At 33.7% G+C, this 26,405-nt stretch overlaps 1 protein-coding gene across 1 annotated transcript; it reads left to right on the forward strand.

Moving 5' to 3' along the window:
- Positions 1-26,222, forward strand: LOC143065423 (uncharacterized). The gene is made up of 24 exons (XM_076238980.1): positions 1-70; positions 1,074-1,180; positions 1,435-1,504; positions 1,997-2,254; positions 4,472-4,624; positions 5,332-5,454; positions 5,894-6,020; positions 6,434-6,529; positions 7,404-7,667; positions 8,581-8,688; positions 8,978-9,236; positions 9,781-9,846; positions 10,702-10,778; positions 11,203-11,277; positions 12,503-12,652; positions 13,292-13,332; positions 14,211-14,385; positions 16,522-16,593; positions 16,892-16,973; positions 18,048-18,109; positions 18,750-18,821; positions 19,664-19,703; positions 24,666-24,757; positions 25,454-26,222. Exons 1-24 carry the CDS (start codon positions 53-55, stop codon positions 25,612-25,614), a joined length of 2,748 nt encoding a protein of 915 aa, XP_076095095.1. The 5' UTR covers positions 1-52; the 3' UTR covers positions 25,615-26,222.
- Positions 26,223-26,405: the final 183 nt, after the last annotated feature.

A 26,405-nucleotide genomic window follows, 5' to 3' on the forward strand; every position in this document is an offset into this window, starting at 1 on the left:
GCTCATTTCTATTTATAGTTTCTAAAAGGTCCCAGACAATACAAGCAGAAAAATGGCATCACAGTCTCAGGTGATAATCTATAATTATATTCAACTGTTGTAACACATCTGACTAATCACAATGCTTGAAAAGGGTTTCAATAGATGTTATTCACTTGGCCTTAGCATTGCAAGATTGTATTAGTTTGACTTAGTTTAGATCCTGTGATTTTTTTCCCAGAGATTGAGAGAAATAAAAAAAAAACTTATTTATTTAACGACACAAATCCTTGTGAGAGCTAAATTTATTCGAAGATAAATATATTTTGTGTGATCCATGGAAAGTTTAAGAGGTATCCTGACAATGACAATGGAACTTATTCAAAGAAATATATACTGTCAGAGTCTCTGAGTATTATTAGAAAACAAACCTTCACTGGAACAGTGTAAACGCCCTCCCCCTCTTTTATTTAGGGTTACGGAACCCCCTTTTAAAAAACTGGATCCACCCATGTGTTGTATTGTAGGATGGGTCCTGATCCCAAAATCCCTGGCTTAAAAACACGAAATCCAGAGGTCTCGAATTGAAATAAATTATAAAATCCTGACATTCCGAAATTCGAATAAAGAATTCCCTTTATCCTGAAAGGGTCAACCCTGAAATCCTGAGCTTAAAAACTCCCGATTCCGGAGTCTCGATAAAGGTCCTATCTCCGCTCATAAAAGTTACAGTCCGCAACTAATATATACATACATGTATACAATATTGTGTGTAATGATAAAATTACTTGACTTAATTATTTCAAGTTCAATTCAGATAAAAATGTTATCTTTTGAATAATTAATGATCAATAGTTAAACCAAAGCATACATGTGAACCTTTGGTTGGGAGGACAGTTATCCCAATTTCAGCCAAATTTCAGAGGTCTTATTCTTTTCTCCCATTGACATGATTGAAGAAATCGAAATCCTATGTAACAAACATTCATTGAATGCTTAAGACATGTAAGAAGATAATTTAATTTCTTACTAAATATTCTACAATGTTTTATTGTTGACATTCATCATCTTAATTCATATGTTTATATATTCAGTCTGTAGATGATGTTTTAGTTCATTTGATGTCGATGGGATTTGATTACCAAGATTGTCAAGATGCTTTCCAAATGGGAAGAATTTCAGTGGAATCTGCAGCAGAATGGTGAGTATACAAACCTGTGTGTTGTGAAGAAAGACACCAAAATGACATGTATGTTTGAATCTGCAGCAGAATGGTAAATATCGAAACCTGTGTGTTATGTAAAAATACACCAGAATTACATGAACATTGCCTTGTGGTAATTATAAGAGATATACATGGTTTTTTTGTTGTTGATATCTTTGATAAAAAAGTTATGAAAGATCTATTAGTTTTTTTTTAAAAGACTGATTTGTATTGCTTATTTATACTTGTAGGTTATGTGCAGGTAAACCAGGATTTATGAAAAATGTAGAGAGCAGTTCAGGAAATTTAAAACTGAGAGGGGTAAGTGTAATATAAAATGTAAAAGAGAAGAGAAACATCAGTCTTAGATTATGCTTCCACAATATAATGTATAGATGTTTATTTTATGAAAATGTGACACTTTATTGGTTTAATACTGGGTTGACAATATAAATTACTATGGATTCACTTATTTTTGTGGGTACATGTACCAATTTTCCTGGATATTTAATTTTCGTGGTTTTGTTGAAAGTTTGCATAAAAGACTACAGGAAATAAGTCATTCTTTCAACATTTAATTTCATGGTTTTTCTTTACCCACCAAATCCACGATAATTGGTATCCAACAATTAATAATGAATCCTCAGCAGTCAGAGGTTTATTGTGGTCCTGATGTAAGGTGACACTGTCATTAATGTTTATATGTTCAATAATATTATAGTGCATTGATCAATGTTGTTATTATTTGAGGTTCTGTATGCATTACAATTATATCTAAAATAACATTACATATATATAAAATGATTATTTCAGAACTCATCTGGATTTAAGGAAGGAAATAATCCATTTGTTGACCCAAGCAGTTCAAAACCTAAACCAGAACCAGAAAATATTGGCCAATCCCATTCTGCAGAATTGTCACAAGGTATGGAAGATGACCAATCAGAAAGTCAAGTAATGAGCAGGTTACATCTGAGTGAAACACAGAAAAAAATCAAAGACAAGTTTGTAGATAAACAGAGGACGGAAATGAAGCAAGAAGTGATTAAAGATAAACAAAGAAGGAAAAGGGTAATCTTCAGTATTCAGTAGATAATAACAACAAATCAATGATACTTGATGTGCAGATGTGTCAACATTGACATCAGATTTCATACTTTATTTGGTCATTTATTTCTATCTATCCAAGTGTTGCTGACTTTCTAAATGAAAAAAAAAGCCTCACATCTTTGATGAGTTTATTTCCAATTGATTATTAGGCTATGCACCCTCAGTTCTGTATAATTTGCTTTGAAAGTTTTACAAATTTTACATGTTATAAGTTTGCCATTTTAATCTTTGCATTATACATGTTATACTTCCAAAATAACATACAGGAGAGACATATATCTGTGTCAACAGTATATTTATGATTAATAGACTCACGAACTGATAGGATCACATTATGATGATTGTGATTTACATGATCATATCAGGGCTCACGCTACCAGTTCAGTTCAGTTTCTTGTATATTCCTCCATTAATTGTGGAGCACTACCCAAAGGGTATAGTTTTAGCAACTATGTACACCTTAAAACATAAGGAAACAAATAATTATATACAGATGACTGAATTTGGTTATAATAATCACTAAATGATAAATATCATAATTAATTCAATGGATTGTCATCATAAAGTTTTAAAAGATATATAATAATTCATACCAGGCGACTTGGGCGAAGAAGTCGCCTTCCCGATCGTCACTTCGCTTTCCCCGACCCCCAAAAGCGAAAACAAGTCGCCCTGTTCTTGACGATACTCGCTTTCAGTCGCTTCCGTCATCGGACATTTTCAATTTTTACCAATTTGATGAAACATCAATTTTTTATTGATAATTAAAGAAATTCAGACATAAACGATTCATTGTCTTTAGAAAAGAGGTTGAAGCATTGTCTTCGCAATGTGAAGCAGGTTATTTGATAAAAATACAACTTTTTATCACTTCGTGCATTTCCGCAAGTTCTTACTCGAAAACGTACATCAACCTAAATTTCGGCGGCAAAATAAGTTTGTTACTTCATTTAAACGTGATAAAAGTTGCCTCCAGTAAATGTTTAATCCATTTATTGCATTAAAAACGTTATGTTCCTTTCCAAATAACTTGTCAAACATCGTTTATTTTTGTAAATTTTCTTGCATTCGTCCGCCATTGACCGATTTCTAAACTACGGATCTGAACCGGACCAGCTATGACCGAAATCCGTACTTTTACAATAATTACTACGGACGCACGGATGGAACAGCTGACAGAAGAATATTGATCCCAAAGGGGAAAATTACGCATTCCACACGCATTAAGAGACTTTTGGTTACATCTAATTGATTGGTGTATTTAATTCCCTATATTTTTTATGGATTGTTTCAAACTATTGATTAAAATTGCTTAACTCTGAGACTATTATACTAATATCAATATATTATGGCCCAGCTTAATAACTTTTATATTTTTTTATGAGAAACACTGAATTTCATACCCAAAATAATTTTTAATTAAATTGTAATTGATATATTATAATTTCTTTACATTTTTTAAATTTTTTTTAGTGCTAGATATTTAGTTGGTAGTTTCTCACAAGAACCTTAGTAAAATTTAAACAACTTTTAATTTAAAATGTTAATTTAATTGTAATTTTTTTACTCAGATATGAATTGAACAATATAAAAAGAACATTATTTACATATGGCCCTTTATACTATTGTAAAATCCAAACATTGTAGCGCACCGCGCGAATGAGCACTTCTCTTTCAAATCTCACCACTTCTCCCTATCAGTTTCAAAAAGAGAAGTCACTTCTCCCTATAATTCTGAAGTAGTGTGAGCCCTGCATATCAGTAGTTTGTGATTTATACAATCATGCAAGTATATTTTTAATTTAATGTATAGGATCATATATTATAGATTTATAAAGATGTGGTATGAGTGCCAATGAGACATCTCTCCATCCAAGTCACAATTTGTAAAAGTAAATCATTATAGGTCAAAGTACGGCCTTCGATACAGAGCCTTGGCTTGTACCGAACAGCAAGCTATAAAGTGCCCTAAAAAAAACTAGTGTATATATAACATTAAAACCAACGGTCCTATCTGTATAAAAATGAGAAACAGAGAAACATGCCTGTATATTTTTTATTTGATTTATACATGTACAAACATGCAAGGATATTTTCAATTTGATGTATAGGATCTTGCCTGTATATTTTCAATTTATAGGATCATGCCTGTATCAGGTGTATATTTGTGATTTTTAGGATCATGCAAGGATTTTGAAAGAGATAGCAGAAGATAGAGAGAAACAAAAGTTAACACACACGTCTGTAAAACAAGAGGTTGTAGAACAAAAACAAGAAGAAACGCCCAAACCTGCACCAGTAGCAACTAACTATGATAAATGTCTGTTAAAGGTTAGTAAGAAATACAATCTGTATTAAACCAGATATTCATTAGCAACTGATCAGCTCCGGTTTAACTGAAACCCATCTTTACCTTATCATATTTGTATTTCCTTCATTATTTTGTTATGAATCAGGCCGTTAGTTTTCTCTTGTCAATTGTTTTACATTTCTCATTTGGAGCCTCTTATAGCTGACTTTGCGGTATGGGTTTTATTCATTGTTGTAGGCCATGCAATGACCTATAATTGTTAACTTCTGTGTCATTTGTCGAGAGTTGTCTCTTTGGCAATTTTACCACATCTTCCTATTTTATTTAATATATTGATATACATTTTACATAGCTAAAAGATATAAGAAGATGTGGTATGAGGGCCAATGAGACAACTCTCAATCCAAGTCACAATTTATAAATGTAAACCATTATAGCTCAAAGTACGGTCTTCAAGACTTTGTCCCTCAAAATGTCACAAATGAATTATAAGTACTCTGGGGATCTTACCTAGCAGGGACATGCCAATTAATGGGAGGAAATGAAAATCTTATTTTAATCACAAAAGAAGCTCACTTACTTTTGTTGATTAATAACACTGCATTAAAGTACATGTATTAACATTCTAAAAAAGAAAACTGATTAAACCACTTGTACATGTGATATTCCAAAGTCTCTACATATATAGGCCACATTTATTAATCCCATGTTTTATGTTTTCCATCAGATAAGAATGTTAGATGGCAGTTTTCTGAAGCAGTCTTTTGCAGCATCAGCTGCATTTAAAGAAGTATGGAGATACATTACAGACAATAATAAGTCTAGAGGAGTTCCAATTGTAGCAATACAGGTATTTATAATTGTGTCATTTTCTTTAATTTATGTTTGTTTGATGAAAGTAGCTTAAACTTAACTAAGCTCAGCTGACTCAAATTATTTAGCTTTTACAAAAATCATCACTCCAATTGGCAACAATCATCATTATCTCCTTAGTGTTACTGTGTTAATAACTTTTAAAAGAATAAAGCACTAAATAGGCTGCACAAAGTGTAAAGCATTATTTTGATTGTTTAAAACTTGCAGTTATATGCCCTTAAAATACAAATAAAAAAGTTTGGAAGTGAAGCCAACTAATTCTATTTTAATCAAATACACCTGAACATATTTCCTCTGTTTATCAAATTATGTAAAATTTAAGTCTGATTTGAAGTAAAGAGATTCGAATACTGTTAGAGTAAATTCCTTACTTGACATGTAAAGTGAACAAAAATTTCAATATATATTTTTAGCCATTTCCACATAGAGAATATGGAGAATGTGATATGGACAGGACATTACAAGAACTTGGTCTCACTCCCTCTGATTCATTGGTTGTACAGAAGAAAGAGATCAAGCAAGCAACAGCTGGAACAGCAGGTATTTCCACTTGAAAACATAGAGAATATTTTTCTGACACCTTAGTATTTTTGTATCCATGGACCAAATCCGTTCTAACACAATGGTGTCCTTGAATCAATGAGTTAAAGTGCTTCAAAATGTATATAAGTATGTTCAGCAATTTACATTTACATCATTGCTTTGTGAAAATTCATTTCTTAAAAAAAATACCTGAAAATGGCTGAAAAGCTTATTTGATGTGCCAATGACTGAAAAGCTTATTTGATGTGCAAATGACTGAAAAACTATATCACAGACTCCTAGAATATATTTAACTTGTACATTTCGGAATAACTACTTTCATCACTTTGCTAAAGGGACTTCTGTTATTTTAAAAATGACTTCAATCACATTGTTTAAAAATACAAATAAATTAATACGTTTTTTAATAGTTTCAGAAATGTTAGCAGTTGATGGTCAGCCTTCACCTGTGTCCCCTAAACAGCCAGGAAGTAGTTCTAACTGGGGTCAAGGCCAAAGATTAGATGGTAGATATTCTGAAGTCATGATTTTGATGATTATGATTTGTATATCTTAAAGCTAATAAAGCTGGTAGGAGAATGGTTAAAAAAAGAGCATAACCAATTCCTTCTTAAACCAGTGAATGGATTTTGTATCCTCAACTCCTCCTGAACTGCTTATTGCAACTTATTGAAGCATACTCACAGTAATAACAATATAATGCTATTGTGTACCTCCTATATAAAAAAAGACGATGGGGTATGAATGACAATGTGACAACTGTTCACAAGATATCAAATTACACAGAAATTAACAGCTGTAGATAACCAAGCTAGGCAAATAGTGAAACCCATATCACAAATTCAGCTATGAAGGCCCAGGAATGACAAATGTAAAACAATTCATTAATTGAGAAAAATAACAGCCTGATTAATGCACAAAAAAGCAAAAAAACAAATATTATATACAGCTAGTTTTTTTTATCTCAATTATTTTGGGGTACCTTTTGCTAAACCAAATTACCTCTAACTTTAATTTGTCATTGGTGGTTCATATTTTATTAAAGGATTTTGACTTTAGATCATGTCTTAAAAGCCTCTGACAACGGTTCATCTAAAACACCTCTGGTCAGTCTAACATTCTGTCTATTGTAATGTCATGAAAAGGTCAGTGAACTAGCAAATATAAACATATGCTATTTTGTATAACCTTGAAGAATCTTAACACTTGACAGTGCAAGATAAAAAGATGTCTGTCACAGTTTGTAATATTTCAGTTTCTCAGTCAAACAAACCTTTTCAGGAATAAAACATTGTTCACTTGAGATTCTTATACTCTTAGATCTGACTGTCAATCATGTCTAACTGTGTGAAGATAATATATTTGTGTATAATGTTTCAGATGAGAATCCTGGTGATGAAGATTTAGCTGACATCGAGAGTGACGACAGCGACGAAGAACCTCATCATCCACACGGGGGATTTCCACACGATATACCAGGATTAGGACAAGGGCTTCCAGGATTTGGGGGACACCCAGGAATGGGACAAGGGATGCCTGGTCTAGGAGGACATCCAGGAATGGGACAAGGGTTTCCTGGATTTGGAGGTCAAGGAATGGGACAAGGGATGCCTGGCTTTGGTGGAGGTGGACATCCTGGATTTGGTATGGTTTAGTAAAGAATATACAGTAGATGTAATACTTATATATATTTGGTGGAGTTGGACTTCCTGGGTTCCGTAGGGTGGAATATAGAATGCCACAAGTAGTCAAACCTCAATTCAAAAGTCATTTTTCATTTAAAATAGTTTTTTTTTGTACTGATGGTGCCCTTAATATGCAGGTTTGACTGTAAAAAAATGTATTTATAATCCTGCCCTGCTTAACAATTTTTGCTTCTATTATACTTAAGGTTATGAAATGAATTTTAAATTTATTATTGCAAGTTTGCAATATTTTTGTGGTCACTTTATTTTCATGTATTTGTGCTTTGCTTTAATTTTCTCTTGTAAGTTTGTTTAGCTGGAATCCCAGTTTACAAAGTAACTTATAAATAAAATTGAATTCTCATTGAAACTGATACTTTTAAGGAGATAAAATTGAGAATGGAAATGGGGAATGTGTCAAAGAGAGAACAACCCTACCAAATAGCAGAAAACAGCTGAATGCCATTAATGGGTCTTCAACATAGCGAAAAAATCCCGCACCAGAAAGTGTGCTTCAGCCTGCCCCTACTCAGAAATGTGTACTAGTTCAGTGAAAATGTGATAATGGAGGCCAAAACATATAAATGAACTAAAATTATTTATCAGATTATACATCCTATTTATTGACTGTAAATTTCTTTGCTGTATAAGAAAAAAAAATTATGAACTTATTTTAATACAACAATACAATTAGGGCTATACTAAGTGTGGTAGATAATATTACAATGCAGTAATTTCTTTAAACTGGTTTGCATGATACATGTATGTAACAACTACTTATCTAGTATGAGTGTAAATCATACTTTATAAAATTTATATTTCTTATCTCCTATGCAAGTTAGAGCTATTAACTTTTTTTATTTATTGACCAGCTGGAGCAGTTGGTGGTCAGATGTTTGAAGGAGTTGGTCAGCGGCTAGGGGATGGACACCCAGAGCAGGATGTAGCTCACCATAACAGACCTGCAAGAGAACTCGCTGGTAATCATTCTTTAGATTGTAATATGCTTGGCTCATAAAATCAAGTTACTTATCTGTTTAAGGTACTTGAAAATATTGATAGTTTGATATTGATTTCTTTCCTACGTATATATCTTATTTTGGGGGTTCTAATAGAAATTAGGGCTGTTTGATTAAGAGATATAAACGTAGATTATAAAAAATTTAATGCTATCTGTTTTGTGTGAATTTCTAGTTTTTATAGATATAAAAAATGTTGAATTCCCTACAAACACATTTGGAGTAAAACTTTATTTCAATTTGATTTCAGCTGAGAGAGCCAGACAACGCTACCAAGAACCACAACCAGAAAGATCTAGTCGATCCCCAGAACCACCACACCCTGTGGCCCATCAGGTGCCTTCGCTTCTTAATCTATGTATGAACCACATATCTCAACGCCTCAATGATCCAGTACATCAACTTAGGTCTCTGTCAGGGGTTGCTGAAGATCTTGCGCAGAAACTTCTAGATTACCTGCTGAAAAATAGGCTGCTTAAACCTAAAACATTAAATGCTTTTATCCCTTGGTAAGTAATAGAATGATACATGGTCATGTTCGGTTACAAAAAAACTTCAGGGTAAAAAAATTACAAGACTTCGCACTTCACTCCATACAATCTCTTAGGTTTTTGGAATCAGTTATTATTCAGTTTTTTTGTTTTAAGTTGTTTGAAAACAACAAATAGAAGTTTTTAACGACCTTCACTGGCTATACAACCCTTGCACGGTCAGTTAAATGAAAACTGTAGTGCTTTCCATCTTTTATAATGGAGCATTCTGTTTTCAGTTGATTTATATATTTGAGATATTCTGTGTTTTTCCATCATCTTAACAATGGTATGAACATAATTCAAAAGATCCAACATTTATGATAATTTAAAGTAAAGATTAGGATGATCCCCATAATAGCAGAATTTATTTGAAATATAATATTATATACAGTTTGACAAAGTTAACTTATAAGATTTGATTAACAGCATGTTATATTTAAAATGTAGAATGAATAGATTATATTAAGGGTAGGTAAATACAATTTCATAACTTTGTAAATATGTATTTTTTTTTCTTCAGTTATTTAAGAAAACTGATTTTGGATTGCTATCCTTATGCAGCAAATGAACTTCTGAGTGCAGTAAGGTAAGGTTATGAATACTAATACGGGTACATAAATGTACAATATATGAACATTGTTTCGAAAATATAAAACTTATTTGTTTGACCTCTGGAAACAGGATCAAAATCGAGGTTTGCTGAGCTTTTCTCCTGTTTCGTAGCTAGTACAAATAAATCTTATATTTTCAGACTATGTACATATATATTGTTTTTATCCTGAAATTTACACCCAACACTCGAAACTTAGGTTAAAATCTGAATCATTGTCTCTTATGTTTCAAAGAAATCAACATAGTTTTAACGCCAACCTAGGAGAGGAGCCTAAAACGAACTGTTACACAAAAAGAAATATTCATATTACTGCTTGCCCAACATGGAAGCAGGGTAACAGGAGGTTTCATATGTACAAGTACAAACAAAGCAAAAAATTATTTTTGTAGCTGTTATTTGTACAATACTTGGCTGATTGCAGGATAATAAAGGATATTATCAGGACTCGCAAAAAATACATCATAGTACAATAGACTGCATTAATCACAAATGCCAGACATACATAAAACACAAGCAAATCAAACAGTAACATAATTCATAATCCAGATACTGCTTTGGAACAGCACTAAAAATGCTGGTGTTAAAACTGTTTTACATGCGCATAAACCATCTTGATAAACCATCGAGACCAAATGTTGTAAAACTAAAATACACAATAAAAAAACCTACACAGTACAACTTCCAACAGGATAAACATATCTTGAAATATAGATATGTAACTAAAAAAAGATAAATAAGTTTCATTGCAGAATTAGTTAATAATCTCTTTACATTTAGAAGAAATCTTATGCTTGTTAAATATCTCATGTTAACAACCATCAATTTTAGACATCACCATCAGTTGTCACAATTAAGTTTGTGTTCCTGTCCATTAATTACAGATGGAGGCATGCAGGTTATTACTGGTAAGTATAACAGTTGTAGATTTCTCAAAAGAAAAAAACATTTAAAATCAGCCTGTCACGATGGTTATTGTCTTCTGTAGTGCTTGTAACATATTATCATATACACTGTACAATTAATAAGTATGAAAATTCCAAAACAAATCTAATCAAACAAGACACTTGATTCCTTTAGTCTTAGAATCATTTCAGGTACATTATTTTGTCTCATCTTATAAGATAATTTGATATGTAGATCATACATTTTATAGAGTTTTTCTTTGTCCCTATTACAAAAGATCACACTAAAACCTCGCCCGACCACAAAAATAGATGTACAATCAATAGTATGTTTTAGCATTCATATGTTATCAAACTGGTTCTTCATTTAAGTAAAATGTTATGACATAAACAAATGAAATAATGTATATTATGGTTTTTTTTCAAGGTTTGAAGAAGTTGAGATATTTAAATTTACGTTGTTGTAAACAGATCACCAACAAAAGTTTAGAGACAATCTCAGGTATTTTTATGACCCACCTACCATAGTAGAGGGGCATTATGTTTTCTGGTCTGTACGTCCGTTCGTCTGTTCGTTCGTCCGTTCGTCCAGCTTCAGGTTAAAGTTTTTGGTCAAGGTAGTTTTTGATGAAGTTGAAGTCCAATCAACTTGAAACTTAGTACACATGTTCCTTATGATATGATCTTTCTAATTTTAATGCCAAATAAGAGTTTTGACCCCAATTTCACGGTCCACTGAACATAGAAAATGATAGTGCAAGTGGGGCATCCGTGTACTGGGGACACATTCTTGTTTTTATATATATTTCATGCTGTGGTTCATATACAATGTATGTTGTTGTCACTGCTATCAACATGTAAATTTTCAGTTTTGTTATTATGCTCCTTTGATAATAGAATACTTCTGATAGACCTTTTATGTTTGATATTCTTATGAATATATATCAACTAGGAGGCTCTATTTCCTAATTTCTTACTAAATTGAATTATATTTTAAGTGTTGCTTACATAGACAATGCCAGAAAAAAAATCAGTGACCTATAATTATAAGTGAAGTATTTACATAGAAACATACTATCAGAAAAAAATTGTTTATGTTTAAGAGGGTGTCCATGGAAAAACCAGGCAGTGGGTGGCACATGACATATTTTATTTTCAAAATTTGTTCATCTATTTCATATCACAAATTCATTCTTTCTTAAAGTTAGATTTTGTTTTTTTATTAACTGCAACAAATAAAGAGAAAAAAAATACATAGAAAGCACTGAAAAATCATTGAAAAGGGGAGATAACTCTTCATTTTATACAAAATTTTGTTGCATTGTTAGTGAACTTTAAAATCATTTTCTGAGCCATCCACTGTTGATTCAAAAATATCTTTGACATATATATCCTTTGTATGATATAAACATTGCATTGAAACCAAAAATTCAGTGGGAAAAAAAATATGTTGTGCCATCCATATCATAGGATTTGCCTGATATTTACTTGGACAGCCTCAAAAAAAAATTAGGATTCAAGAAAAAAACAGTGCAGTGCAACATAACACAACAAACAACCTGACCATACATGACACACTGGACATGGATCATTATTAATTTTAATATCGTTAATAGATGATGTTTATTCTTATTTCTACCAATGAGCATAAACTTACAGTGAAATTTGTATGGTGCATGGATGTCATGGGTTTGTCATTTAACAGTGGTTTACTTTTGTTATTTTAGCTTTACAATCACTGATATCGTTAAACCTAGAGGAGACCGGTATCACAGAGAGTGGGTTTGAGGACTATTTACAGAAAACTACCCAACACTTAGTCCATCTTAACTTGAATAGGACAGCCATTACTGAGAAAATTATTCCATGTTTAAAAAGTAAGTTGTCAGATGTTACAAATTTTCATCATAAAATAAATTTGTTAAATTTTTGTGTCATTTTAGTCTCTTGTGCCTGTGAATAGTTGTCTCATTGGCAATCATACCACATTGACGGGAACTTGATTAATTAAATAATTAGTTTAAACATACTTATTCATAGTGGATTGGGAAACAAGCTATTACAACTTATATTAATCCGTTTCCACTTTGCTGTTGCCAGTGCTGCCATGTAGCGGCATTAGTTTGGTCTTTGTTCAAATCTACAAAGGGGGTCTTTTACGTGTAGGAGGTACTGCTTTCTCTTCACACAGGTCAGCCATTTATCGTTCTCTTCTGATGGACCATCATTGTTTCTCATGACCATACTCGCAAATGGTGTCAATCTCTGAAATTTTCTCCAAGAATGGGGATCGAACCAGGAATCTTTGTGTTTGTAGTCTGATGCGCTAACTACTACACTATGGCTCTCTAAATTAGATACTTGAAAATAAATGTTAGATGGTGTCAGTTATCTAAGTGATTACAATAGTTATGAATTATAAAAAAGAAGAATTAGAGAGAATTGAAATTAAAATTTTTATAGCACTTTTATCCCACTATGCACATTTTAAAACATGTAATGGTTTTTTTTTTCAGATATGAAAACCCTAAAGACTTTGTACTTGGAGCAAACTAAGGTAAATTCAGATTAAAAAATCATTAACAAACTCAAGGTGAAATTTACATTTGAAAGTTGATTTGTAATATCAGAAATTTATGTATCAGCAACATATTGTTTTTTAAGAAAAATCTATGTATTATCTATTAGAGATTTGATGATTTTAGGACAAATTTAAGAAGGTTTTTCGCTGATTTTATGTGCTTTCTATACAATTTATAAGTTCAGCTATCTTGAAAGAATTCAATTAATTTCAGTGAAGGCAAGCAATAAATGCATTACTTGAAAGCTGACCTTTATGCAACCCTGTCCAGTTCTTAATATCTGAATTTACTGTATAGAGATTGTTTCAAAATATGAGATAGTGTTGCTGTGATCAGGTGTGTGAAGTGGTTATCATATAATATTTAGAGACTTAAGAATGTACTTCGGTGAGGTTTTGGAATAAGTGTCAAATGTTCGGACTCCTTGATGTTTTTCCATACGATACAAGGTGAAAAAAATTGCCTGATAACACCTATTTATCTTTTAACATAAGACTAAATAGCTAATAATAGGTCATTTGGCAAAATTTATTCAGATTCTTAATTTTCTTTCTTCTGATTTGAGACCCAAATAGTACCAATGCAAATATAAGGTAAAAGTCTGAGTCAGCCTTTTCCTGCCATATTTTATAAATCAAATATCTCGAAAATGAGCTCCATGACCTATCAATATTTTTAGCTTATTTTGATCCTTATCCAAATACTCTTCCAGCTTATAGTATCAATTCTTAATTTATTTGATTTTACCTTAGCTCACCTAAGTACATCCTAAAGCGGAGTTTTATTAAATAAAACAAATTGTTAGTTGATGTTTGTTTATAAAAGATAAGATCTCTTTACATGTGTTAAACAGGTATGTGGTCTGACAGGTATACAAGATTTAGAGAACCTGGAGACATTGGACGTGGCTCATACTGATGTTGTTACAGATTCACTCTTATGTCTACAGCAAAATAAAGCCTTGACATGTCTAGGGATATCTCATACTGAGAAGGTTCATGGAGATAGAGCTCTAGCATATCTGTCAGGTTAGTATGTCTACAGCAAAATAAAGCCTTGACATGTCTAGGGATATCTCATACTGAGAAGGTCCATGGAGATAGAGCTCTAGCATATCTGTCAGGTTAGTATGTCTACAGCAAAATAAAGCCTTGACATGTCTAGGGATATCTCATACGGAGAAGGTTCATGGAGATAGAGCTCTGGCATATCTGGCGGTTAGTATGTCTACAGCAAAATAAAGCCTTGACATGTCTAGGGATATCTCATACTGAGAAGGTTCATGGAGATAGAGCTCTGGCATATCTGTCTGGTTAGTATGTCTACAGCAAAATAAAGCCTTGACATGTCTTGGGATATCTCATACTGAGAAGGTCCATGGAGATAGAGCTCTGGCATATCTGTCAGGTTAGTATGTCTACAGCAAAATAAAGCCTTGACATGTCTAGGGATATCTCATACTGAGAAGGTTCATGGAGATAGAGCTCTAGCATATCTGTCTGGTTAGTATGTCTACAGCAAAATAAAGCCTTGACATGTCTTGGGATATCTCATACTGAGAAGGTCCATGGAGATAGAGCTCTGGCATATCTGTCTGGTTAGTTTGTCTACAGCAAAATAAAGCCTTGACATGTCTAGGGATATCTCATACTGAGAAGGTTCATGGAGATATAGTTCTGGCATATCTGTCTGGTTAGTATGTCTACAGCAAAATAAAGCCTTGACATGTCTTGGGATATCTCATACGGAGAAGGTTCATGGAGATAGAGCTCTGGCATATCTGTCTGGTTAGTATGTCTACAGCAAAATAAAGCCTTGACATGTCTAGGGATATCTCATACTGAGAAGGTTCATGGAGATAGAGCTCTAGCATATCTGTCTGGTTAGTATGTCTACAGCAAAATAAAGCCTTGACATGTCTAGGGATATCTCATACTGAGAAGGTTCATGGAGATAGAGCTCTGGCATATCTGTCTGGTTAGTATGTCTACAGCAAAATAAAGCCTTGACATGTCTTGGGATATCTCATACGGAGAAGGTTCATGGAGATAGAGCTCTGGCATATCTGTCTGGTTAGTATGTCTACAGCAAAATAAAGCCTTGACATGTCTAGGGATATCTCATACTGAGAAGGTTCATGGAGATAGAGCTCTGGCATATCTGGCGGTTAGTATGTCTACAGCAAAATAAAGCCTTGACATGTCTAGGGATATCTCATACGGAGAAGGTTCATGGAGATAGAGCTCTGGCATATCTGTCTGGTTAGTATGTCTACAGCAAAATAAAGCCTTGACATGTCTAGGGATATCTCATACTGAGAAGGTCCATGGAGATAGAGCTCTGGCATATCTGTCAGGTTAGTATGTCTACAGCAAAATAAAGCCTTGACATGTCTAGGGATATCTCATACTGAGAAGGTTCATGGAGATAGAGCTCTAGCATATCTGTCTGGTTAGTATGTCTACAGCAAAATAAAGCCTTGACATGTCTAGGGATATCTCATACTGAGAAGGTTCATGGAGATAGAGCTCTAGCATATCTGTCTGGTTAGTATGTGTACAGCAAAATAAAGCCTTGACATGTCTAGGGATATCTCATACGGAGAAGGTTCATGGAGATAGAGCTCTAGCATATCTGTCTGGTTAGTTTTATCATATTTCATGTAAAATATGAAAAAGAAGATGTGGTATGATTGCCAAAGAGACAACTCTTCACAAAAGACAAAATGACAAAGAAATTATCAAAAATAGGTCACCTTCAGCCTTCATCAATGAGAAAAACCCATACAGCATAGTCCGCTATAAAAGGCCCTGAAATGATCAACGTAAAACAATTCAAAAGAGAAAATCAACGGCCTAATTAATGTACCAAAATATTAACGAAAAATAGAAAAAGCAACAAACAACAACCACTGAATTACAGACTCTTGACTTGGGACAGACACATACATATAGAATGTCTCGTTCTCAAAATGTCCACACACAAGTATAGTGTTATCATGAGAAAGGATGTTAAATAATTGAATTCAATAATTCACTTGTAACCATTTCGAAGGTACGTTTTACCAACTTATGAATATTTTCAATGTTGTATTAAAATTTCATATACATGTATGTTAATTTTTATAGTTGCATCAAAAAGAATATTTTTTTGTTTTGTTTTAGGAATGAAATTACAAGCAATAAATCTGCCTAGTCGACTAACAACAACTGATGTAGGAATGAAATCATTAGTAGGTAAGTCATTTGTAGAATATTGAAAATCATGTCCATCACAATAGATTGTAAATAAAACAAAACAAAAATGAATCTAGGAACTCTACTCTAAATACAAAAAATTATAGCCAGAATATGGCAATTTACTAGCATCATAATATGAATGAAATTGCCATGATTATTTTACAGTCATGTTTTCTGATTAAAAGTAGGTGTTTTAATGATATATGGAAACTGTTTAGTTATCTTCAAATTTTTAAGATTTAGTTTGATTTAAGCCAAATAAAGCTCAATGAGTGTTTACTTTCATTATATACAGGATTCCAGTTAACCAGTTTAGACTTGACAAATTATATTAATGTTGGGGATGATGGGATGCAACCTATCGGCCAGATTATCACGTAAGGTTATAACACAAAAACTATGATATTCCTTTGACTTGTGATATGGATTACATTCGTTTAATTGTGTTATTCTTAGTTATCTTTGGTAACATTGGAGCAGCTGTTCATAAAAAAATATGGTTAAATGAAAAAGAAGAATTTTACTTCATCCACCATGACCCATGTTAAGTGTAGTCAGGGGTCGAATTTAAGCATTTTTGTGTACTGACCAGCCGGACCAGTGAACTGAAAATCTACTGGTCTGGCTCCAGCAATAATGACATTCATTTGTCAAACAATAATATAAATGATAGATGTTTACTTTTATTTTCATGCATTCTTTTTCATATGTTTAACAAGAAAAGAGAGTTTGATCCTGATTTTAATAAAGGATTTGGTAATCTCAATGATTCTCTTTATCCAAATAAGGATCAAGGACAGACAAAATGTCAACATTGTCTTCCACTTCATCACAGTCCTCACGACGATCATAGGATGCCTAACTGGGTCGCCTAAAGCGCTGTCCAGAAATGTTTCCCATTTTAATAGCCGGGATCGGTTCAAAAGATGCTATCACTTGTTTCCAAGATTTTTAAAGTAACGTTTCCTTTTGTCAATTTCATAAACTTTATTCCAATCTTCCTATTGAATGTCACTTATATTTTTTCCCAACAGTTTATATAATAACTCCTTCCAAACATTTTCACATTTTGTGTTTTTGTGAAGGATGCACGCCCTGAGATATTTTAATTAACTTGATTAATTGGAATACTTAGTACCAACCAGTACCAGGTAATTGATTTCGGAGGTAAATTTGTTTGTAACTGAGATTTCAATGCAATCCGTGATTTTTATCGACAAATTTCTACTGGTCTTGGGCCACCGGACCAGCGCTAATTTCGACCCCTGAGTGTAGTGTAATCCAGATAGTAGTTGTATTTTTTTTCAATTTTTTATCACAAACAAAAACTTTACACAAGTCAAAGATTCAATCCTATTGAAATTCACCTGAGATAGCTGTAACTGTTGAAGTTATTCATAACAAAATCATTAATTCAACTTTAATTGGTGTATATTTTGATTTATCAACAGGTTAAAGAAGTTGATGCTTGGTAATACCCATGTTACAGATACAGGCATGCTCTTCTTAGAAGGTAAATATTTATACAATTAAATAAGATGTACTCATACATCAACAGGTACAGTTACTTAATTTGAAAACTAGGAAATAATTTAGCTGTATGTGATATTTGTAGTATAACCTTTCTCTTAAAAGACTTGCAACATAAATCAGTCATGTTAAGTAAAGCATGAGAGACATTTAAGTGTGTCCACTGTAGTTGATGTTAATGATTTGTCCAATCATAAATTTTATTTCTGGTTTGGTTCAATAAATATAACTCATTGTGCTATTTTCATAACAAATTGATATGGAATATTCTTTGTGATTTTTCTCAGTATTAGTAAGGACCCTGTCAGTGGTGGATCCAGAGGGTGGGGGTTCCGGGGGTTGGAACCCCCCTTTTTTTTGGACAATTAATGCATTTGAATTGGGGCATGTGGTTGAAACCCCCCCCCCCCCCCTTTATCCTAGGTTGGGAGCCCCCTTTTAAAATGGCTGGAACCACCCCTGCATGTTTATAGATAATATTGCTATTGGATATTCCATTGTAAAATTACTGGAGTTAATAAAAGTTCTATTGCGATTATGAAGGTGATAAACTTACTTATTGAAGGACAATTGTACCATGTTGCTGTTATACTAATTAGTGAATTTCATTTTACTAACTATAGGGTTAAAGAATTTAGAAGTATTATATCTGGATAAAACCAGTATAACAGATGAAGGTGCTTCTGTAATAAAGTGTAAGTATACTCATGGTTCACATTTATTCACCGTTTCAGAATAAAGCATCATATGTAATATTTAAAAAAAAAATAAACTTGAGTGTTGTTTCAGTTTTGTTCTTTAAAAGTGTTATAGAGCCAGTTGTAATAAAAGAATGATCTTATGTACAATAGTAGTATACTTTTAAATTGTTATTGTGTTAATATAATGCAACATGGTCTGTAACTTTCATTTTGATTGGATAAAGTCAAAAAATTTCATGGCATGAACACATATGCACAAGCGGAGATGACATATGACAGATTTTGATTGTATGTTTTGACGTTGTTTTCTGTCAGTTTCATTAGAATGGAGATGATAAAATATTGTATTTTACACTTTGATGGCATCAATTGGTCGCTAGTAAACTTAATTTGCGACCATCAAATCACAAATTGATGCCGTCCTAGCTTAAAATACAATACAGGTGTCTCCTGAATGTACAAATTGGCTCGATTGCAACTAATCTTGCACAGAGCACAGATTTTTTTCTAAATGAAATTATGATGTGCTCCTATATAGCTACTGTCTTAATTTTTTTCTGAGTTATTTTTGTCCCATAACAAAACACACATAGACTTGGCAAATTTTACTTGTATTACATAAAGATGACAGGTGATACACATCTTTGTTTTTTGTGCATTAAGTTTAACTAAAAAATCTTCAAAAAAAGGGTTAGAACCTGTTATGAAATTATAAGTAATAAAAAGTTTATATTTTGTATATTGTGACATTGATATTCATCAACATATTTATAAACCAATGATACTCAACTTATTAAGCTTCAGTCATGCATACAATATAATTTCTCTCTTTTCAGATTTCTGTAGCCTGTATGAATTATCCTTGTCATCAACATTGTAAGTGTGTAAAGGTCATAGATATATTGATAAGAAAGGCTGGCTGTGCGAGGGATGTATAGCTAGTCAAGGTTGTTAAACACTTCTATCATCAGATAAGAAAGACTGACTGTGAGAGGGATGTATAGCTAGTCAATGTTGTTAAACACTTCTATCATCAGATAAGAAAGACTGACTGTGAGAGGGATGTATAGCTAGTCACGGTTGTTAAACACTTCTATCATCAGATAAGAAAGACTGACTGTGAGAGGGATGTATAGCTAGTCAATGTTGTTAAACACTTCTATCATCAGATAAGAAAGACTGACTGTGAGAGGGATGTATAGCTAGTCACGGTTGTTAAACACTTCTATCATCAGATAAGAAAGTCTGACTGTGCGAGGGATGTATAGCTAGTCAATGTTGTTAAACACTTCTATCATCAGATAAGAAAGTCTGACTGTGCGAGGGATGTATAGCTAGTCAATGTTGTTAAACACTTCTATCATCAGATAAGAAAGGCTGACTGTGGGAGGGATGTATTGCTAGTCAATGTTGTTAAACACTTCTATCATCAGATAAGAAAGGCTGACTGTGAGAGGGATGTATAGCTAGTCAATGTTGTTAAACACTTCTATCATCAGATAAGAAAGTCTGACTGTGAGAGGGATGTATAGCTAGTCAATGTTGTTAAACACTTCTATCATCAGATAAGAAAGTCTGACTGTGAGAGGGATGTATAGCTAGTCAATGTTGTTAAACACTTCTATCATCAGATAAGAAAGACTGACTGTGAGAGGGATGTATAGCTAGTCAATGTTGTTAAACACTTCTATCATCAGATAAGAAAGGCTGGCTGTGCGAGGGATGTATAGCTAGTCAAGGTTGTTAAACACTTCTATCATCAGATAAGAAAGACTGACTGTGAGAGGGATGTATAGCTAGTCAATGTTGTTAAACACTTCTATCATCAGATAAGAAAGGCTGACTGTGAGAGGGATGTATAGCTAGTCAATGTTGTTAAACACTTCTATCATCAGATAAGAAAGTCTGACTGTGAGAGGGATGTATAGCTAGTCACGGTTGTTAAACACTTCTATCATCAGATAAGAAAGACTGACTGTGAGAGGGATGTATAGCTAGTCACGGTTGTTAAACACTTCTATCATCAGATAAGAAAGACTGACTGTGAGAGGGATGTATAGCTAGTCACGGTTGTTAAACACTTCTATCATCAGATAAGAAAGTCTGACTGTGCGAGGGATGTATAGCTAGTCAATGTTGTTAAACACTTCTATCATCAGATAAGAAAGTCTGACTGTGCGAGGGATGTATAGCTAGTCAATGTTGTTAAACACTTCTATCATCAGATAAGAAAGACTGACTGTGAGAGGGATGTATAGCTAGTCAATGTTGTTAAACACTTCTATCATCAGATAAGAAAGACTGACTGTGAGAGGGATGTATAGCTAGTCACGGTTGTTAAACACTTCTATCATCAGATAAGAAAGTCTGACTGTGCGAGGGATGTATAGCTAGTCAATGTTGTTAAACACTTCTATCATCAGATAAGAAAGTCTGACTGTGCGAGGGATGTATAGCTAGTCAAGGTTGTTAAACACTTCTATCATCAGATAAGAAAGACTGACTGTGAGAGGGATGTATAGCTAGTCACGGTTGTTAAACACTTCTATCATCAGATAAGAAAGGCTGACTGTGAGAGGGATGTATAGCTAGTCAATGTTGTTAAACACTTCTATCATCAGATAAGAAAGTCTGACTGTGAGAGGGATGTATAGCTAGTCACGGTTGTTAAACACTTCTATCATCAGATAAGAAAGACTGACTGTGAGAGGGATGTATAGCTAGTCACGGTTGTTAAACACTTCTATCATCAGATAAGAAAGACTGACTGTGAGAGGGATGTATAGCTAGTCAAGGTTGTTAAACACTTCTATCATCAGATAAGAAAGTCTGACTGTGAGAGGGATGTATAGCTAGTCAAGGTTGTTACACACTTCTATCATCAGATAAGAAAGTCTGACTGTGAGAGGGATGTATAGCTAGTCAAGGTTGTTACACACTTCTATCATCAGATAAGAAAGTCTGACTGTGAGAGGGATGTATAGCTAGTCAAGGTTGTTACACACTTCTATCATCAGATAAGAAAGTCTGACTGTGAGAGGGATGTATAGCTAGTCAAGGTTGTTACACACTTCTATCATCAGATAAGAAAGACTGACTGTGAGAGGGATGTATAGCTAGTCACGGTTGTTACACACTTCTATCATCAGATAAGAAAGTCTGACTGTGAGAGGGATGTATAGCTAGTCAAGGTTGTTAAACACTTCTATCATCAGATAAGAAAGACTGACTGTGAGAGGGATGTATAGCTAGTCAATGTTGTTAAACACTTCTATCATCAGATAAGAAAGACTGACTGTGAGAGGGATGTATAGCTAGTCACGGTTGTTAAACACTTCTATCATCAGATAAGAAAGACTGACTGTGAGAGGGATGTATAGCTAGTCAATGTTGTTAAACACTTCTATCATCAGATAAGAAAGACTGACTGTGAGAGGGATGTATAGCTAGTCACGGTTGTTAAACACTTCTATCATCAGATAAGAAAGTCTGACTGTGCGAGGGATGTATAGCTAGTCAATGTTGTTAAACACTTCTATCATCAGATAAGAAAGTCTGACTGTGCGAGGGATGTATAGCTAGTCAATGTTGTTAAACACTTCTATCATCAGATAAGAAAGACTGACTGTGAGAGGGATGTATAGCTAGTCAAGGTTGTTACACACTTCTATCATCAGATAAGAAAGTCTGACTGTGAGAGGGATGTATAGCTAGTCAAGGTTGTTACACACTTCTATCATCAGATAAGAAAGTCTGACTGTGAGAGGGATGTATAGCTAGTCAAGGTTGTTACACACTTCTATCATCAGATAAGAAAGACTGACTGTGAGAGGGATGTATAGCTAGTCACGGTTGTTACACACTTCTATCATCAGATAAGAAAGTCTGACTGTGAGAGGGATGTATAGCTAGTCAAGGTTGTTAAACACTTCTATCATCAGATAAGAAAGACTGACTGTGAGAGGGATGTATAGCTAGTCACGGTTGTTACACACTTCTATCATCAGATAAGAAAGTCTGACTGTGAGAGGGATGTATAGCTAGTCAAGGTTGTTAAACACTTCTATCATCAGATAAGAAAGTCTGACTGTGAGAGGGATGTATAGCTAGTCAAGGTTGTTACACACTTCTATCATCAGATAAGAAAGTCTGACTGTGAGAGGGATGTATAGCTAGTCAAGGGTGTTAAACACTTCTATCATCAGATAAGAAAGGCTGACTGTGAGAGGGATGTATAGCTAGTCAAGGTTGTTAAACAGTTCTATCATCAGATAAGAAAGTCTGACTGTGAGAGGGATGTATAGCTAGTCAAGGTTGTTAAACACTTCTATCATCAGATAAGAAAGTCTGACTGTGAGAGGGATGTATAGCTAGTCACGGTTGTTAAACACTTCTATCATCAGATAAGAAAGTCTGACTGTGAGAGGGATGTATAGCTAGTCAAGGTTGTTACACACTTCTATCATCAGATAAGAAAGTCTGACTGTGAGAGGGATGTATAGCTAGTCAAGGTTGTTACACACTTCTATCATCAGATAAGAAAGACTGACTGTGAGAGGGATGTATAGCTAGTCACGGTTGTTACACACTTCTATCATCAGATAAGAAAGTCTGACTGTGAGAGGGATGTATAGCTAGTCAAGGTTGTTAAACACTTCTATCATCAGATAAGAAAGACTGACTGTGAGAGGGATGTATAGCTAGTCACGGTTGTTACACACTTCTATCATCAGATAAGAAAGTCTGACTGTGAGAGGGATGTATAGCTAGTCAAGGTTGTTAAACACTTCTATCATCAGATAAGAAAGTCTGACTGTGAGAGGGATGTATAGCTAGTCAAGGTTGTTACACACTTCTATCATCAGATAAGAAAGTCTGACTGTGAGAGGGATGTATAGCTAGTCAAGGGTGTTAAACACTTCTATCATCAGATAAGAAAGGCTGACTGTGAGAGGGATGTATAGCTAGTCAAGGTTGTTAAACACTTCTATCATCAGATAAGAAAGACTGACTGTGAGAGGGATGTATAGCTAGTCAATGTTGTTAAACACTTCTATCATCAGATAAGAAAGTCTGACTGTGAGAGGGATGTATAGCTAGTCAAGGTTGTTAAACACTTCTATCATCAGATAAGAAAGTCTGACTGTGAGAGGGATGTATAGCTAGTCAAGGTTGTTAAACACTTCTATCATCAGATAAGAAAGTCTGACTGTGCGAGGGATGTATAGCTAGTCAATGTTGTTACACACTTCTATCATCAGATAAGAAAGGCTGACTGTGAGAGGGATGTATAGCTAGTCAAGGTTGTTAAACACTTCTATCATCAGATAAGAAAGGCTGACTGTGAGAGGGATGTATAGCTAGTCAAGGTTGTTAAACACTTCTATCATCAGATAAGAAAGGCTGACTGTGAGAGGGATGTATAGCTAGTCAAGGTTGTTAAACACTTCTATCATCAGATAAGAAAGGCTGGCTGTGCGAGGGATGTATAGCTAGTCAAGGTTGTTAAACACTTCTATCATCAGATAAGAAAGGCTGACTGTGAGAGGGATGTATAGCTAGTCAAGGTTGTTAAACACTTCTATCATCAGATAAGAAAGTCTTATAAGTATTTGTTTTATATCTTAGTTTGATTGAACCAATGTCATTCTGGAGATGCTAGTTATACCACTACCACTTATTGATCAGCTTAGCAGAATCACAGAGTTGGTGGCACAAAGTTCCCTTTAGAACCCTAAAACAAAATCATAATGTTTAATAGAGTAAAAGAATTACCATAGTTGACATTTGACATAGATCTTATTGAGTGATATATATTCTGTGTTCTTCTCTTTCCAGGGTAACAAGCAAGTTTATTCTCCATGGAACATTGGACAACATGCATTTCCTCACCAAACTAAATCTAAGTCGAAGCAAAGTTTCTTCAAAAGGTAAACTGTTAAAATTAATCTAGTTTTAGAATACGCAAATTACTCAATTCATTTATTTATAAAAGTTTTGACATCTTAAACTGACCTCATCTTATATTTCTATTAAATTCTATTAACTGTATCTCAAAGCACAGAAACCGAAGTTGAAACACAACTCTCAATTTCTTTAGAGTAAAGCCAACAAAACACTGCACACCATTATAAAACATAAAGCAACACAAACACCAAGATATTTAAGTCAACATCTCTGGACGGTTGAACTCCTCTTGCTACACTAGTCAGTCGTGTGACTTATGAAGTGTACAAATCTGATGTCATAAAAAAGAACACAGATATTTTACAAGAGTCAACCTAACTATGACTTCCTGTTTAACACTTTTGAAGAGATTTCTTCAACTTTACCATTTAGAAACCTGTTTCACTAGCTTTCTTCCATGTATTAAAAAAATTCCTATCATTTGTAACATAGGCCAAGAAATATACTTTTCACATATTCCCCATTTCCATTCTCAATTTTATTTTAACCAATGCAAAGATTTTTTTACTGGTAAGGGACTATGTATTACCATGCAATACTCACAGAATGCTTGTTATTTCGGATATGTATAAATATTATATTAAACTGTGTAGAGATTGTTCTTAGAAGTTTTTAAAGCACATAGATACCAGATAAGTTACAGAGTTTATATTTTGTAGGAGTAAAGTGCTTGAAGCTTCCCAATCTAACATTGCTTAATTTAGATGGAACCCACGTGAAGCCAGGGGTGCCAGAATTACTGTATGGAACCTGTCCTAATCTAAAGAACGTTACATCAGCTAATTTGGTTTACGGTAATTCTGATGAAGAGGATAATTAAATTTACAACTGAGTTTGATATGACAAAGAAGGACAGCTGAAAAATAAATAAGTCATAGAAAGAATAAAAGAATGTGAAAAAACAGTTATAGATCAAAGAATTCTTTGTAATGAGTGATTCTTGGCCGGGTTGCACAAAGTGCAAAACCAGCTTTTAGTATTGTGATGTTGGTCAGTTTGGCAGGCAATGTAAAGTTTGACACTTTTGTATTAAAATTCAGATCACTGAAACCCCACAGACTGGTTCAACACATACTGGAATCATTTCTAGGTTATTTTTTTTATTCCAGACTTGGAAACTAAGCCATTTTTTTTTAAATTTGTAAAAGACATTACCAATTTTGGTAAATGAACTTGACTTACAACCTGGATCAATGAAAACCTTTATTTAAGTTGAGCACACCCGTTTCTTACTTGTTCAAACTTATTTCTTAATTTATACATTTAATATTTCCATATATTTAAATGTTCATTATATGACCATTGATTAAGAACATTCTGTGCAACCCTGCCATTTAAGCCTATAGTTTTTACTTTATATCTTTTTGTTATTAATTGTTTTTTGTTATATCTTTCAAAATTGTTGAGGGAAAATAAAAATAAAAAATTTGTTACATTTAAAATAATAAGACTGTTTCGACTGAGATAACAATCAGCCGTAGGAGGTGACGTCCTACACTTTTTGTATAAAGGTTTATATTTCTGGAGGTAAAAGACCTGGATGCTTCCCCCTTCAACATCACATGGCTGATATTTGGAAGTATGAGAAATTTGTTTTCAAAGGGCATTTTA

The sequence above is a fragment of the Mytilus galloprovincialis genome, chromosome 2 (genome assembly GCF_965363235.1).
Source record: "Mytilus galloprovincialis chromosome 2, xbMytGall1.hap1.1, whole genome shotgun sequence".
NCBI lineage: Eukaryota > Metazoa > Mollusca > Bivalvia > Mytilida > Mytilidae > Mytilus > Mytilus galloprovincialis.